Below are 16,246 nucleotides of genomic sequence, written 5' to 3'. Positions count from 1 at the left end.
TTTTGCATCTTTCTTTTTCCATGCTTTCAGTTTATTTACTATCATTAACGGGCACAATGATTAGGACCAGGCAAATTATAATTTACACCTCAAGTTTCCAAATGCAATGGATATTTACATTTTTTGAATTATGAGTAACTTGGTTCGTGATTGCAAAGAAAACTAATTGTCATAAATAATACTAATCCGATATGCAAATTTTCAATTTTGAACCGTTCGTTCCCTCTAAGGATTGGCATTTACAGGAGCAGCAGTGATTCATACGAATAAACCAACAGTGGAGAAATGAATCAAAGGGTGAGTTAACTTCTACGAGAAAAATGTCAAAATTCTTATTTCAATGCACTTTGTTCCTACTTCATTCAGAGGATGAGCTGATTTTTACTGTCCGTTTAGAAAATCTTTTACAACTAATTAAGTTTTACTATACGCTACAGGAAGATCGTCATAATCAACATACAACAGTATAGTAGCATACCATAAAAAGATATCGAAATTTTAATAATAACAAAACGGAAAAACATGTCCACTGTCCCATTTTGTTCATTACCTTTTTTTTCTCCTATTTCTGCGTAGGAGGTGGGAGAGATCAAATCAATTCGGAAGTTCCAATTCACACAGAACCAATTTGACGTCTATAAATTCAGCACAAAGAAATGGTACTATTGTTCAAAAATACAAAATTTGAAACAAGTGCAGCTTTGTCCAAGATTGTTTTCTCCACAAACTTTTAGAGGGATTACAGCCAGCGGCAAAGAGTAGGCGAGGAAGGAAGCAGAGAAGTAGAGGAGGAATCTTCTTTTTCTTTATTTTTCTGCAAAATAGCTTGGTTCAATCAAACCAGATGTCTGACCTTATTAGTCTGAGCAGCTACTTCAAATGGTGACGGGAACAAGTTTCTTTTTAAAGGTAAGAATCACAACAACATTCTTGCGGTGAAACAGTGAACTCGTAAGAAGGGCCTTCTCCACCTCTTAAGCCTTTAAGTGGTGTTCAAACAAAGACGCCATCTCAATCTGGAACATAAAGCGCGCAACATAAGTATCCAATATCAGTCATTAAGTGCAAATAGAACCTAGACTCCTAGATGAACCAAACAGTTTTGAATGTCAACCACAATTTTAACTCTATTTTCTTCACTTTCTTTACCCACCTTAATCTGACTTCCACTTCAAACTAAGGAGTGGTACATGGCTGAAACTGAGCTCACTCTTCATTTCGAACCAAATATTGTCACAGTTTCAAAGATCTTGAAGATTTAACTTTGCATATGCAAGTGTATTACAGTCCAAAAGTTCACTAAGAGGGTAAAAGTCTTACCTCCTCCCCTTCTCCCTGAATTTCTGGCCTTTAACCAGTCACTTGAGGGTAACAAATATTTTTTTTATATTGAATCCATCTGATAAATCAATTTCCTCCCTCTAACAAAATCCCCCATAAAATTTCTTAATAAGGTGTCTTACATTTAGATTTTTCGAAACACCATGTTTGCTTGGATCCTCCAACAATGCCAGCCGAACCAGTCGGATCCGACACCGATATAGCCGCACTTTTGGAGGATCCAAGCAACATAGTTGGAACATCTAAGGTTCTTGAACTTTGGACCAAAATTTTAACATGTCTTAAATTCGAAGACTGTTCTTTCTTTAACTTCGAAAGTATCAAAAGTGATGTTTAAGTTTCAATAATTAATGACAATAAGTTCCCTTTTGCATAAATTTTATTGGTCTAGAACCTTTTATCACATAATAAGGCAGGCAAATTTGAGCAGAATCAGACATGGTTTAACTAGTTTTGAAGATAAAATATAATCATCACACAATCACAGGCAACTTACAGCTGTCAACGCTGTTTCGGCACCTTTATTCCCAGCCTTCCCACCGACACGATTGAAAGCCTGCATTTAATTACAGGGTTTCTCTGAATACATGACGCAACATGAGAAAGATAGATTCACACAGCCAAGAAGAATATTTGTAGATTTAGTTCCATGGAGAGTATACTACATGGAGTATATGTTAATACAAATCCTTAAAAATGAACAGCCACTATCAAATCTAACTATGACATAAAAAAATGTTGAATATAGGAGCATAACTTTGGGTTTATCCTACTTTGAAGAACTTTTATTTTTTCCTAGCATATTTGATAAACAAGAATAAATTATAGCTGAAACAAGCAAACTAGCAAGGTACTCAGAATAGCAAAGAACACCAAAAATGAAGTAAAGCAAAAGAACCTTAAGGCTTATACTAGTATTTCTTTGTACAAGTGAAGGTAGAAAATTGTATAAAGAAGTGTTTGGGACCAAAACTAAAGTATAGTAAAGCTATTAAAGCATCACATCCAATATTGGTAGTTGTACGCTCTCTCTCTAATAAAGTAAAGGGAACAACAATGAGCTCTCCAAATTCGAACTCCTTTATCTCGCTGTACAAGGCTACAAGCTATAACCTCTCAGCTAGATCATTCTGTTAGTGAATTCCTTACTCCAACCACAGTTTATACAATGGACAAAGAAGCTAAAACACCTCATTGAATAGTGTTTCCAATTTCTTTTCTAGAAGTTCTCCTGCAGTATTAGGAACTGCAGTTGGCCTGTTAAAGAAAAAACAATCTCGCTGCCAGAACTGAGTAGTCTGATGCCATATTTTAAGATGGCGCTTGGACATTGTTCATTACTAATATATATAGCATTAGAGATATCTTGAAGAACAGGGGCAGTTTATTAACATTTTTTTTGATAAGGTAAATTGTATTAATCAAAAGGGAGAGAACTCCCGTATACACGAAGTATACCAAAGACGTAGAGAATTTACATCAGAACATGATTCTCTACAAAAAACGCCCAATCTTCTATACAAGTAGGGGCTAAATGAGTGCACCAAAAAGCGATCAAAGATAAAAGACTATTCTTAAGATGTGAAAAAGGAGACTCAATCTCCTCAAAAGCTCTCCTATTTCTCTCCCCCCATACTACCCACATGAGAGCTAACGGGGCGAACTTCCACGCCTTCTGCTTTCTTCTTCTACGAAAACCGCCCCAGCTATGTAACATTTCCTTTACAGTGCTTGGCATCACCCATTGAACACCAAAAAGATTCAGGATTGCCCTCCACAAAGCAGAGAAAAGACTTATTTAGGACAATAATGATAATTGACCTCTAAAAATAGTTAGAACTTACTTTGGAAGCATACAATTCATAGAAAACCTCATTTCCAGGCTGCTATTTGATAAGAGATGACACTAAGATGGATCCAAAGTAAAAAAAACGACACTTCAAGTGTCTGACCAATACACCAGTATTAATATGCTCGTGTATAACGACGATTGCTTACCTGCTCCAAGGTATCACATGTCAAAACACCAAATATGCAAGGAGTACCTGCAACTCATTACATAAGGGAGATTTTAGTTTGATCAGCCAAACGAAAAAATGAAAATTGCAATAGTTGAAGGGTATATAAATTCTAAAGAACTAAAGTTATTGGGAAAATTGACGGAAGATGTAGATTTTGCTCCAGCATATATACTACTTTTTCCAAAAGGCTCCAGCATATATAATTCTCAACCAAGAACCAATTTTATCTTACTCCATGTTATTTCAGGTTTATCACCTTTATCATTATACTGTCACATCTATGAACGGGTATATATGGAGGTTTATGTCAACCATTTTTGTACCTTTTTAAAATAAATAATGGAGGTATCCAAACCACCTTGCACCTCGATTAATTCATCGGGCAGCCTATTATACCGCTCAGAAGCACAACTACCGAGTAAATATGACACCAAGAGTAGAGCAAATGAACTCACACATAGTTCTTAACTAGGATTCAAACATAGGATTTTCAAGTTGTTCTACTATGCCTCAACCACTCAGTCATCCCTTTGAGGACCAAAGACAGCCTACTTTCATGTGTACTTACACCTTTGCCGATTATCTTTTCTAATCTTATCAATCTTGTATGTCTGAATATCCACATTAACACATTCATCTTGTGGATATGTTGCACATTAGAAGCCCAACAATCCCATATAACATTGTTAATCTCACAACCGTTCTATAGAGCTTGCCTTTCACTTTGTCGGACAATACTCATGTGACACTCCTCTAATTCAACCATCATATTTAATTCCAGATATTACATTGGAAGCTCAAACTATGTTCCAAAATCTTATTATCAATTGTACTTCGGAAGAGTTGCAGAAAGATTAAACATTAGCAGAATGATTATTGCTCATGTGGACTACAATGGAGTATGTTATCTCACCAGAATTTAGACCTGCTGAAAGTACTCCGGATGTGGCAGCATTAACGACGGCATCATAGTGAGACGTATCACCTCTAATCTACTAGCCACAAAACACAAAAGAAAAATTAAAGACAATGATTCACATTGCAAGCAAGAAAAGAGGAAAGACCAGATGATGATTCGGACAAACGAGAAAAGCAGAAAGATGCCCATTTGATTTACAGAAATAAGTAGTGAAACAGAAGGCGCTTCAATCTCTTGTCTCTTGTCTGGCAGACGCTTATGAGTATGTTGGGATGAGTTTACTTCAGCATAAGGCACTGAATTCACAGATGCCTCCCCAACTATTTTCAATTAAAACATCTAAGCTTTTGATCAGAAAGATTACAAATCCAACAAAGAAAAATTTAGAAGACACTGACCTGAATCCTAAGATTTTCCTTCCCTCACATCTACGAAAATGATTAAAAATATTGCCCCATTTAATGAATTCAAGCATATCTTCAGTCCGGAATCTAAAGCTCAATAGCTTTCTGCATCTAATAATTTTGTCGATTTGTCAAAAGAGCCTTTTCAATCTCTCTGCTAACCTTATTCTCATCAAACTCTAAGCTGCTTCCCCTTTTGGAACTCTAAAGATCAGCTCACTTATACAATGATGCGAACCAAAGAAAAATCGATGAACATATAACACACAGCCAAAGCATAATAAACCGAAAGGGTAACTAAAACATCTAACTTTAATCATCCATATTTCCATAAACAATCTACAAAAAGACCATCAAATGAAACAGACTCGGAGTAAGCAAGTAACATAGGAGGAAAAAAAACAAGGTGACCTGAACTTCTGAAGCGACCTTACCACAGCCCCAATACAGAGTATTGCTTGATATTTCTGCGACTTTCCAAGCTGTTGCGCAACCACACCGATTTCAAAACAGCCAGGAACCCACACGACCTGCATTATGAGGTCAAATTCAAAACTAGATGATGCCATGAAATGGAAGAGACAACTTTTTACCATGCCTTATTCTGTTTTCGATCTTCTGATACAACATCTTCCAAAACATAAAAGTGCCATTAACCCAAAGTAAATCGTTAAGCTCTAGTATAGCATGCCATAGAGGGGTTTTATGGAGCAATCAATCTCTCATTCAGATTTATCATGCAAAGCGGACCCTTTCTGGAAATTACAGCAAGTTCTTGGAGCCATGCAAACTTGTCTTGCTTTACTTCTTCATTTATTTTAACTAAAGTGGTGCTTATATAAATGCACCCAACTGAGCAGCATAATCATGTGACCATTATTTTTAATTCCCATTCATTTGGATTTAACCTACTTCTGATTGTGATCGTCTCATTTATCTCGAATGTGAGCCAATCATCTTCTCCCTGTATATTCACACTGAAGGGGATCTGCATCCACCTCGTTGGCACGTATCTTAATCATTTAGAGAAATAGATCCAAAAAGAAAAAAAAATCTTTCTAATTGATGGATTTATATCTAAACTATTTAAAAGTGCTTCACTGGAACACAGAAGGCCAGCCTGGTTGTCATATCCATCAGCTACTCATCAAGTCAATACTTGAAGAAAAAAACATTAGGGAATGCTTCTGTTGAGCGATGACGCAGCAGTCGGATATGGAAATATATTGAGAGAAAGAGGAGAATGGGAGTACACTTAGTATTCATCGACTCCACACTAGGATGAAACCATTTGGAGAATAAATACCACGTTCTTGTAAAACAACAAAACTTATTTAGTAAATAGACATAATACATTAAGTTGGACGTCTAGTCTGCTAGCCGCATAACTATTAGAACAACAACATACCCAATATAATCCCTCAAGTGGGGAGCTAGCCGCATAACCATTGAATATTTTAAATCCTGTGTTACCAAGCACAGTAGAAGTGCATAAAATATCAGCCAAGTTTGCACCATATTACTATTCAAATCTATGTTATTAGGAGCCAATGTATTTCAAATTTGGAATAACTAAGGTTGTTTTCTATTTGATAAGTAGCAGTTGACAAAAGAAGTTAAGGAAATAAAAGCGGTTTGGGGAGGGGAGGATTAGATGTCGAAAACGTACATCAATATCTTCCTCTCTAACAGAGTAATTTTTGAAAGTGTCCAAAGCTCCCTCCAAAAGCTTCTTGGTGATAAGATCATTGAAACGTGCAACCACCTTTAAAACCAACGGATGACCAGTCATTTCCAATAGCACACAATAAGGGAAATTGCTGATGAAAATGACAACTGCTACATGACTTCAAGTAAAACCAAAATCATAACGAAACTATAAACCAAACCCAAATTGTATCAATTGACTTTCACTATTTTTTCAAATGAAACCGTTAATTCTTGCAATTGAAAAATCATTACTTTAAACTACTATTCCCTCTTTTCCATTTTACATGGCACTCTTTCCTTTTTTAATCTATTCCAATATGATTGACATACTTCTACTTTTGAATACTCTTTTTTTTTTCTTTAACATTTCAATTTGCCCTTAATGATTAACATAGCATGAAGATCAGCAAATACTAAGTTACTTTTATGTTTCATTTCCTCCGTCCCATTTTATGTGACAATATTTGACTAGACATAAAGTTTAAAAACAACGAAAGACCTTATATATATACCAAAACTTTCCTTACTGCTAATAATTAAATGAGACTAATAATTATACAAGAGAGAGTAAAACTATCACATGTTCCTTCATCTTTCTCTCCTGTATTAAAAAAACTAGCTTTTATATTAAGTGAGGTTCAAACAAGTCATGTCATAAGACCATGGAAAATTCGAGATGTTAAAGATTAGGCAACCTCTAGAAACCAAAGGTATCAATCTGTTTAGACAGACTAAAAAGAAAGACTTCCATTTAAAATAGGACAGATGGAGTATTTTCTTTTACTGTTTACACTATTAGTGTATACTCCTTCAATCGCAAAAAGAATGACACGTATTCTCATTTTACCCTTAATGAGATGAATTATAGCCACAAAAATTGCTCTCGCTTGTTTTAAACCACAAATTTCAAAGTCATTTTTTATTCTTAAACTACTTGCCCAGTCAAACACCAGATAAATCGGGAAGGAGGGAGTATAATTTAAGGCCAGCCATAGCTTAAATTAAGCGTCTAACCAAGCAATACCACATAAAATGAAATGCAGAGGAAAGGGTAAAACAGGAGAAACACTGACAACAGCAAAGCGATGGCCTTTGGCAGAGGTAACAGAACCAGTCAACTGACGAACAGCACATGTTTGAAACAGATCCGACCGGTCGCAATGTCTCTCAATTGCAGACCCTAAACCTAATTAAATTCAAAGAATCTTAAATAAAAACCAAAGAACATTAAATTAATTTTTTAAATAAATAGGTGAAGATTAGCGTTTGACCTTGAGATTGGGTGAATGATAGTGCAGGTGAAGAGGTTATGCTTTGTCTGTGGAAAGGCAAAGACAAAGAGTAAAGAGGAGAGTGCAGTTGTGTGGGATTTACAGTTGTTGTACGAGGTAGAAGATTGCACTGTCCGAAAGCGGAAGTCGCCATTATTTACTCTCTTAGGACTAGGGATAAATGTGAATTTGATTACTTTGATTTTCTTTCTTTATATTTATATAAAATAAAAATTAGTTGGGCTTGGAACGGCCGTTTGGGCTAAGAGCAATATTCACGCCAAAATTGCTCGGCCCGTCCCATGCCTTTACGATATTCAAATTTTTATTTTTTTTTTGCATATGTTATAAAACTAAGCATATTTATTTAGCATAATATTACTTAAAATAAAATATTTATTTTAATTATTATTTAAATTTTATTATACTGTATTATTAAATTTATTATAATATAAGAATGAAAAAAGTCATCTTGTGTAACAACCAATTTAGTATGGTACAGTTATTTTGTGTGAATATATTATTTCAAAATCTTATTTTTCTCTTTTATCTTATTTGTCCACTTAACTTCACCCTATTGGACATCTCCATTTCAAATTTGTTGTTAGTTTGCCGCTATTTTTATCTTTCTATCCCTTTTATCGGTCTCCATCTACGTTCTATTTTTATTTTTATGCTAGGACTTCTTTTGTTGATTTTGGTTTTAATCAATTTCACTTGGAGCTACATTAGTATAATAGCTTAGACTATTTAGAAGGCATTTATTGGTGACAAATTAGGAAATAAATTATTTTTCTAGTAGTTATTGATAAATCAAATGTTTACAACAATACAACGTGTTTGGATGGTCGTTACCTATTGTATCATATCGTATTGTTACTTTAAATACAATATTTAGGTTTGATTGTTACTTAAATTTTATTGTATCGTATCATTAAATCCATCGTTACGTAACAACGAAAAGTGACACTTTATGGAATGACAAATTTGGTGTGATGGCGCTCTTTCCTTATTTTTTTCTTTCATTTTGCCCTTCCTTATTATTAAATAATCATATTTTAACATTTACCCTACTTTTGATATAATAATTCTACTATGTATCCTATTTTTTCTTAGATGTTGCAAGTTTATTCTTCATATTGTTAGTGCGTGAGATCATGACGACAGACGATACAATCTATCAAAACATTGTATTCATTAAACAATGTAATATAATACATTATAAAACGACATGTAACAACAACCCAAAAAAGCTGAAGGGTATTTAAACTTATTAGTTATTGCATGTACAATATGATACAATTGTACCATATAATAAAAAATATTATTAAATTATATCGAACAATACAATCTATTCAAATATTATATTCACATAATAATATATTATAATACAACATATAAGTAACATGTTATGAAACAACGAACACCAACTATCCAAACATTGTATTCATTAAACAATATAATACGATGCATTATAAAACGACATGTAACAACAATCCAAACAAGCTGAAAGGTATTTAAACTTATTAGTTATTGCATGTACAATATGATACAATTGTACCATATAATAAAAAATATTATTAAATTATATCGAACAATACAATCTATTCAAATATTATATTCACATAATAATATATTATAATACAACATATAAGTAACATGTTATGAAACAACGAACACCAACTATCCAAACATTGTATTCATTAAACAATATAATACGATGCAGTCATTGGATCGTATAGGAGGGTTTTGGTTAAAGCATATTAAATTAAAAGGATGTCTGAGGTGTACATAGGGAGGGTTGGTTTGAGTTTTTCAATTACCAAACCAAATTAATTATCTCAAATTTTTAAATCTATAAACCAAACCAAATCAATAAAGTTGAATTTTTTAATCTCGTTTTTTCTCTGATTTTTCGGGTAAAATATTCATAGCATAAAATATATAACTTGAACTCTAATATTTTTTTGGTCATAGTAGGATAAAACTATATAAGATGTTATTCAAGAAAATAATACAGAATAATGTGAGATGAATCATGATATTATATTAAAATACTCAACAAATCGCATAAAAAATATTGTTAATTAATAAGCCATAATATAAAAATACTAAATTATGCTAAAATAAGTACGACTAATAATAAGTACTAAGTTTTAATTACACGACTAATAATAAAAAAATAAATTTTGCATTTTCAGTATCTAAAACAATGCACAACTAAAAAAATAGATATCCAACGTAATTGTCATTCCTAATATTGAATTGAATTTCTTTTGTTAGCATTAGTATTGATATGAATTAGCTTTGTGCTTTATTTGAGCTATTAACTTTTATGGGCTATAAAATATATTTGACCATCCAAAAATACTAAGTCAAGGCTTGAAATAATATATTAAAAAAGAAAACTATAAAAAAATTTAAGAAATATTTATAAATTACACTACAATAATTATTTTTATACATAAAATATTTTTAAAATTTGTATACATATAATGTCGGGTTGGTTTGATTTCGATTTGACATTTTTTAGTTAAAACCAAACCAAACTAATTATGGTCATTTTTTTTTTGTAATACCAAATCAAATCAAATCAAACTATAGTCGGTTTTTTTTCTTCGATTTGACTCGGATTATTGATTTAGTGCATTTTGTCGGTTTCGTCCTTGTGTGAATATATTATTTTCCGGACCTTTTGATACAAAAGAAAGAGAATTTATATTTTGATAAAAATAATTTCCAATAATTCAATGAGTTTTTAAGCAAAGGGAAAAGGGAAATGAAAGCAAATGGGGTGTATGCATTCAGCGAACTGTGTAGGAGGAGCAGAGAAAAAAGCTCTTCTTCTAATGGAGAAGAGAGAAGAGTTGAAGTCAATCCTTCCCTTTTTGCCAGTTAAACTCCGATCATCTTCGCTTTTTTGGCCACCTCCAGTAGTTGAAGCCCTCAATTCCCTCTCACAAGGCCCTCTTCACAGCAACGTTGACTCAGGCGAAATCCTTTTCATCGCCATATCCGATATTCGAAGCTCTCTTCCCTCCCTAATTCTTCCATTGCTTACTCTGCTTCTCACGGTTTTGCCCTCTTCTTTGACGATGTAAACTTCTCTTGTCCATTCACATATATAAATTAGTATGAGTACCAATTTTTATACTTTTACCTGTTGTAGTCTTATATTCAAGATTACAGTTCTCACATTCTTAAGGAGGCTTTGTTGTAGTCGATATTCATAAGAATTTAGAACCAACAGTGCATATAACTTAAAATTAGCGTCTTTAATGAAAGAGGAGAAATCTGCATTTTTAGTCTCTTAAAAATTGACAAATTTTAAAATTTGGTTCTTGTAATATTTGGATAAACACATTTAACTTTAATTTGAAATGAACAATTTTGATAATCTTAACAAATTTAATGAATTACATACTATTAACTACCCATGCATTTGTGACTATGGATGTGTCCTAGTGGTCAATGGAGTAAGTTGACAACCATGAGGTCTAGGTTCAAATCCTAGAGGGGAAAATACTAGTTGATTTCTTCCCATCTGTCCAAGCCTTGGTAGACAGAGTTATCTGATACCTGAACTGGTGAGGTAGCACGTACCTGGTGTAGTCGAGGTGCACGCAAGCTGGCCTGGACACCATGATTTTTAAAAAAGAAAATTACTCACGTATTATGTCAAGTTTATATTGTTACTCCATATTTGAGGATAATATAGTTCATGATTTTAAAAAAGGAAAATTACTCATGTATTATGTTAAGTTTGTATTGTTACTCCATATTTGAGGATAATGTAGTTCTAAAAATAATCTCTATATAACATATTTCTTATATAAAGGGATAAAAAATGCATATTTTAATTAATTGAAGGTTAAATGTGCTTAGTCATATTATCACAATGGCAAAAGATAAAATTTACCAATAATTGAGGGACCAAAAGTGTTGTTATCCCGGGAAAAATATATTGGAGAATTATCCGATGTTATTGTAACTGATTTAGTTGTCTTCAAAATGCTGGATTGTTTATGCAGTTGCTTCCGAGGGCTGAAGCTGCAAAATGGTTCGGAGAGGTGGTTCCGTACTTGGCTAATTTGCTTTTGAAATTGCCTTCTTTATTAGAAACTCACTATGAGAGTGCAGATGGTGGAGTTTTGAGAGGAGTGAAAACCAGTCTTCGGTTGTTGGAATCACAACAGTGGCATTATCTTCCTTAGTCAGGTAGTCATTTCTGTAGCAGAATTTGATTATTCAATGCTGTGACAAGTATATGTAGCATGGATGATCATGATTTTGAATCTATTTTCCAGGAATTAATTGCCGCTCTCCTTGCATGCGCGTTGTTTTGTCTATTTCCTACCAGCAATAGAGGTGCCAAACGTCTCCCAATGATCAACTTTGATCACTTATTTGCGTATGTTTCATCAACTGTCTCTTATTATTATTGCATCTATGCTCAGTTGTATTTTAAATGATTAAAACAATGGTTGATTGGAAACAGTGTAATGAAAAGTTGTAGGTGCTCCGCGCTAGATTAATTATCATGAACTCCTCCATTTTGTTATTTTCTTTGGTCATCTTTATGAATTGTTTCTTATTTTATCTACAATTCCCTCTGATGTTAAAGTCTAAATATCTTGTAGACAATAGTTTTAGCTGAAACAATCTACTCTCAGCTTCCAAATTTCTCAATATGAGGAGTTGTAATCTGAAAATTGAATCACTTCTCCAACTAAGGTCTAATCAATCCTTCACTTCTAATGGATGTAGTACGCCGAGATCTATTATTTTGTGCTCTTTCATAGTTGCACTATCTTCTTTAAATATCTCAGATTCTCTTTTCGAATTTACGGAGTTCATGTGTTGGCGTACATGTTTTTCAGGTGTCTACATGATCATTATGAAGAAGTTGAAAATAAATTGAAGTGCATTGTTCACTATTTTGGGAGGATATGTTCATCTATGCCCCTGGGCTATGTGTCTTTTGAGCGCAAAGTTCTTTCTCTAGAATGTACTCCATCTTGTATTCCCTATCCAAAAGAAAAAGTTTGGAGCCAGTCCAACATTTCCCTTTGCCATATTGAGGTAAGAAGTGAAACCGTATTCTCATCCGGTGATTATAAGTTTCATTTTTAACACTTTGATATTCTGTTTCTTTCTAGATTACCGTTTCAGGCTTAATTGAAGATCAATCACGTGAAGCTATTGAAGTTGATTTTGCTAACATGTATTTAGGAGGTGGCGCTCTCGTTAGGGGCTGTGTGCAGGTTCTTTCCTGGACATTATTTTCTTTTTCATATTTCTGAATCTAGCAGTAAACCAAATATTATCCAATATTAATAATTTGCCAAAAGTAATTTATTAAACGAGTTGCTTTTGTCCCTCATTTGTCACAGTGCATCATACTTTTTAAGTTGGAGATTTTTGAATAATTCCTATAGGTGAACTTACCATATCTAATAGGTAGTTTTCTGTTTAGGAAGAAATTCGGTTTATGATCAATCCAGAGTTGATCGCTGGCATGCTTTTCCTGCCGTGCATGGCAGACAATGAAGCAGTAGAAATTGTTGGTATGGAAAGATTTTCAAGTTATACCGGGTAAGTTTAGATTGACAATCAATTGCGTACTTGGAAGGTTTTCAAGTTATACCTGGCAATCTTTTGCTGTCATTTTGGACCTTTAACTGTAATTCCACTATTTCACGTCTTTCAATTGGTGAAGATATGCCTCTTCATTCCGATTTAATGGTGACTATGTGGACAAAAAGGATATGGACGTTCTTGGAAGGCGTAAGACTAGGATAGTTGCAATAGATGCACTGTGCAGCCCGGGAAAGAGCCAGTACAGACTTGAATGCCTTCTAAGGTACAGAAGTTTTTCTTATTCTTTGGAGATGCTTAAATGGAGTATAATTCTTTCATGAGGTCTGTTGGGTCCTTAAACATATGACACGGAACCCTGTAAGTATTAGATTATCCTTTAGGTACAATTAGGTTCTATTTTGTCTGTTAAGGAATTTGTTTAGAGGTCTGGCATGATCAAATAGGAGAGCGAAACAAAAGTCGATGAGCTTATGTTCGGAGTTGATGTACATTGGCTGATTATAGCAATGTGGACATTCAGGAAGTGTATAGAAAGAGAAGAAGTAAAATCAGATACTTTGGGAATAGAATAGCTTGATTATTCCCCAAGCATGTTGGGGTTTAAATAGGATTTAAATAGGGTTTACAAGCTATCCAAAAAGAAAAAGAAGGCAATTCCTACTCCTAATTAAAGAGATTCTAAACCTTTCCCATATTTACAAGGAATTGATTTTCTTTTCCCTTTACTAATTCTTAATGCTCCCTCTTAAGTTGGAGTGTACATGTCGGATGCTCCTTATTTGCCGCAAGATATACTCAATTTTGGAGCCATAGAGTGACTTTGTAAGAATATCTGCTAATTACTGGGGAATGAGTTGACTGAGTTATGGTTTTAAGTTTCTGGTGACTAGAAGTTGAATGCATTAAAATGGATTCTTGTCCAGCTACAAAGGATTAGTATTTAGTTGTTGTATGCTTGAATGATGATAAGTTGAATGTATTGTACAGGGAGATTAACAAAGCATTTTGTGGCTTCATGGATCAGTTCAAGTGTCATCAGTATCAACAGTTTCTCAAAGATGATGGCCTCCTGGGACTTCAACATGATCAAAATGTTAAAGACTCCGGTGGAAGGTCCATTGTTAATCTTCTGGTGGGATATCCAGTTTGTCAAGTTCTTAAATCTCCCTCCTATTATTTCCTTTTCTACCTTTTCCTATATCTCTATAGGTATCTCAATTAGCTTTTCTTATTTGACGTGCTCTTTTGTTTCTTCGTGATCTTGTCTCCAATAGTCGCTTGGTCATACTTCAACTTCATCTCAAGAAACTGAGGAAACATCGGAAAACCAGTTAATCAGAGAGGGACACAGTCATCAACATTTAGACAATCAGCAGGAAATTGGGGTTGTGACTGGAAATTGGGGTTGTGGTGCTTTTGGGGGAGATCCTCAACTTAAAGCTATGCTTCAATGGATTGCTGCATCTCAGGTTGTTCTTTCTCCTTCGGCATTTGTCTGCATTTTTACATGGGAATTATTGGCTCATGGGGATGAACGTATCTGGTGCTTTCTTTTCAATGTCTGGGTGCATTCTCTTTCTCTCCCCCTTTTAGTATGCATTGTAGTTTTTAACTAGAGTTGAATAATCTTTGGATTCTTGATACTTGTAATGGTCTATGTTTTATTGCTTTCGGAAGTGCTAAGATGTTAAAATTCAAATAGTCTTCTTTTGGATACGATATGCAACTTTTCCCTTTAAAACTGCTTTCCCTTGTTCTTTTCACTTTGAGCATCTTCTTTTCTGTCTTATCTTCCTTTCTCGTAAAAAGAAATCAATTGTCTCCTTGCATCTCTTACAGGCATTGAGACCTTTCATCTTGTATTACACATTTGGTCTGGAGGCATTGCAGATGCTGGACCAGGTACTGTCATCTGTTAATTATTCTGCAAGATCCTTATCTTTGTTATAGTGTCTGAAAGTAAATGTATTTGGTTTGCTCTTGAGGATTAAAGCAAAATGTTTATTATCTAAGAAATCTGAAAGCTTGCTGACATGAATTACTAAAAGGGAAAAGAGAAAAGAGGGTGCCTCTTTTCGTTGCTACATTTACTTGGGTACTTTTTTAATTTCTCCTAGTGTTTCTTGATCAACTCATGTATATCATGCATTCACCTTTCCCTCCTGACCTTTTCCTAAGCATTTTTGGTTGTGAGGGGAAATTTTGGTATTACCGACATTTCTGAAGGGTAAAAATTCACCCTGTTGAATGGAATTGGTAAATGCATGGATTTTGTTGTTAAAATTTACCATTAACTTCAGTTTAGTTTTCATGAAAAGCTATCTTACCCTGGCTTCAGGACACTAGTTTATTATTACAGAGCAGAAACATCTCCTGTTCATGCATAGAATGCATTTGCATTTATCCAAAACATACAACTCAAACCTGCAAGTCTTGGAAGCTTATATCCGTGTGACATTTCTTTCGTCGAAAACCTGGTCTAGGTGACTCAATGGATTGTTTCACATCAGTGGACTGTGGGGGAGCTTTGGAATGTGTTGGTGGAATATTCATCTCAGAGATCGAGGGGAGAAACTAGAGTAGGCTTCTTCAATTGGATCCTTCCATCATTGTGTTCTCGTGATGCCATCCTCAACAATTCCTATGATGATTCAACTTTTCCGGGCATTTTATGTTAAATAATGTAACACGGTCCTTGTATTAGCCACTTCTTTGTATTGTATTAGAGGGTGAGAGGTGTCATCATGGTTATATCTTTGTGCTGGCTGTCAACCTACTGCTGCAAATTTCCTGCTTTATTCGAACTTGGGGATGGCCATGCGAAGCTCACTTGTTGGTTAAATGAAGTTTTACTTATTGTTACTTATAGTCAAGTTTATATTAGTATTGTAACAAGTGAGATTCAGAGAATCCCTACAGAAAAATGATTTATAGCCTGTTTGGCCAACATTGTTTGGGCCAAAAGTGCTTTGGGCCAAA

At 34.2% G+C, this 16,246-nt stretch overlaps 1 protein-coding gene and 1 pseudogene across 1 annotated transcript; one reads left to right on the top strand and one right to left on the bottom strand.

Moving 5' to 3' along the window:
* Positions 1-477: 477 nt before the first annotated feature.
* Positions 478-7,861, bottom strand: LOC107812499 (6,7-dimethyl-8-ribityllumazine synthase, chloroplastic). Its single transcript, XM_016637624.2, has 8 exons — positions 7,667-7,861; positions 7,469-7,581; positions 6,355-6,450; positions 5,120-5,215; positions 4,276-4,354; positions 3,340-3,386; positions 1,838-1,897; positions 478-1,016 (listed from the first exon to the last, which is right to left on the bottom strand). Exons 1-8 carry the CDS (start codon positions 7,818-7,820, stop codon positions 975-977), a joined length of 687 nt encoding a protein of 228 aa, XP_016493110.1. The 5' UTR covers positions 7,821-7,861; the 3' UTR covers positions 478-974.
* A 2,569-nt stretch (positions 7,862-10,430) lies between these two features.
* LOC107812502 (poly(ADP-ribose) glycohydrolase 1-like) lies at positions 10,431-15,960 on the top strand (annotated as a pseudogene).
* The last annotated feature ends 286 nt before the right edge of the window (positions 15,961-16,246 follow it).

Source organism: Nicotiana tabacum, chromosome 24 (genome assembly GCF_000715075.1).
Source record: "Nicotiana tabacum cultivar K326 chromosome 24, ASM71507v2, whole genome shotgun sequence".
Lineage (NCBI taxonomy): Eukaryota > Viridiplantae > Streptophyta > Magnoliopsida > Solanales > Solanaceae > Nicotiana > Nicotiana tabacum.
The sequence above is the reverse complement of the archived record's forward strand: the minus strand, read 5'-3'. Positions and strand labels throughout refer to the sequence as shown.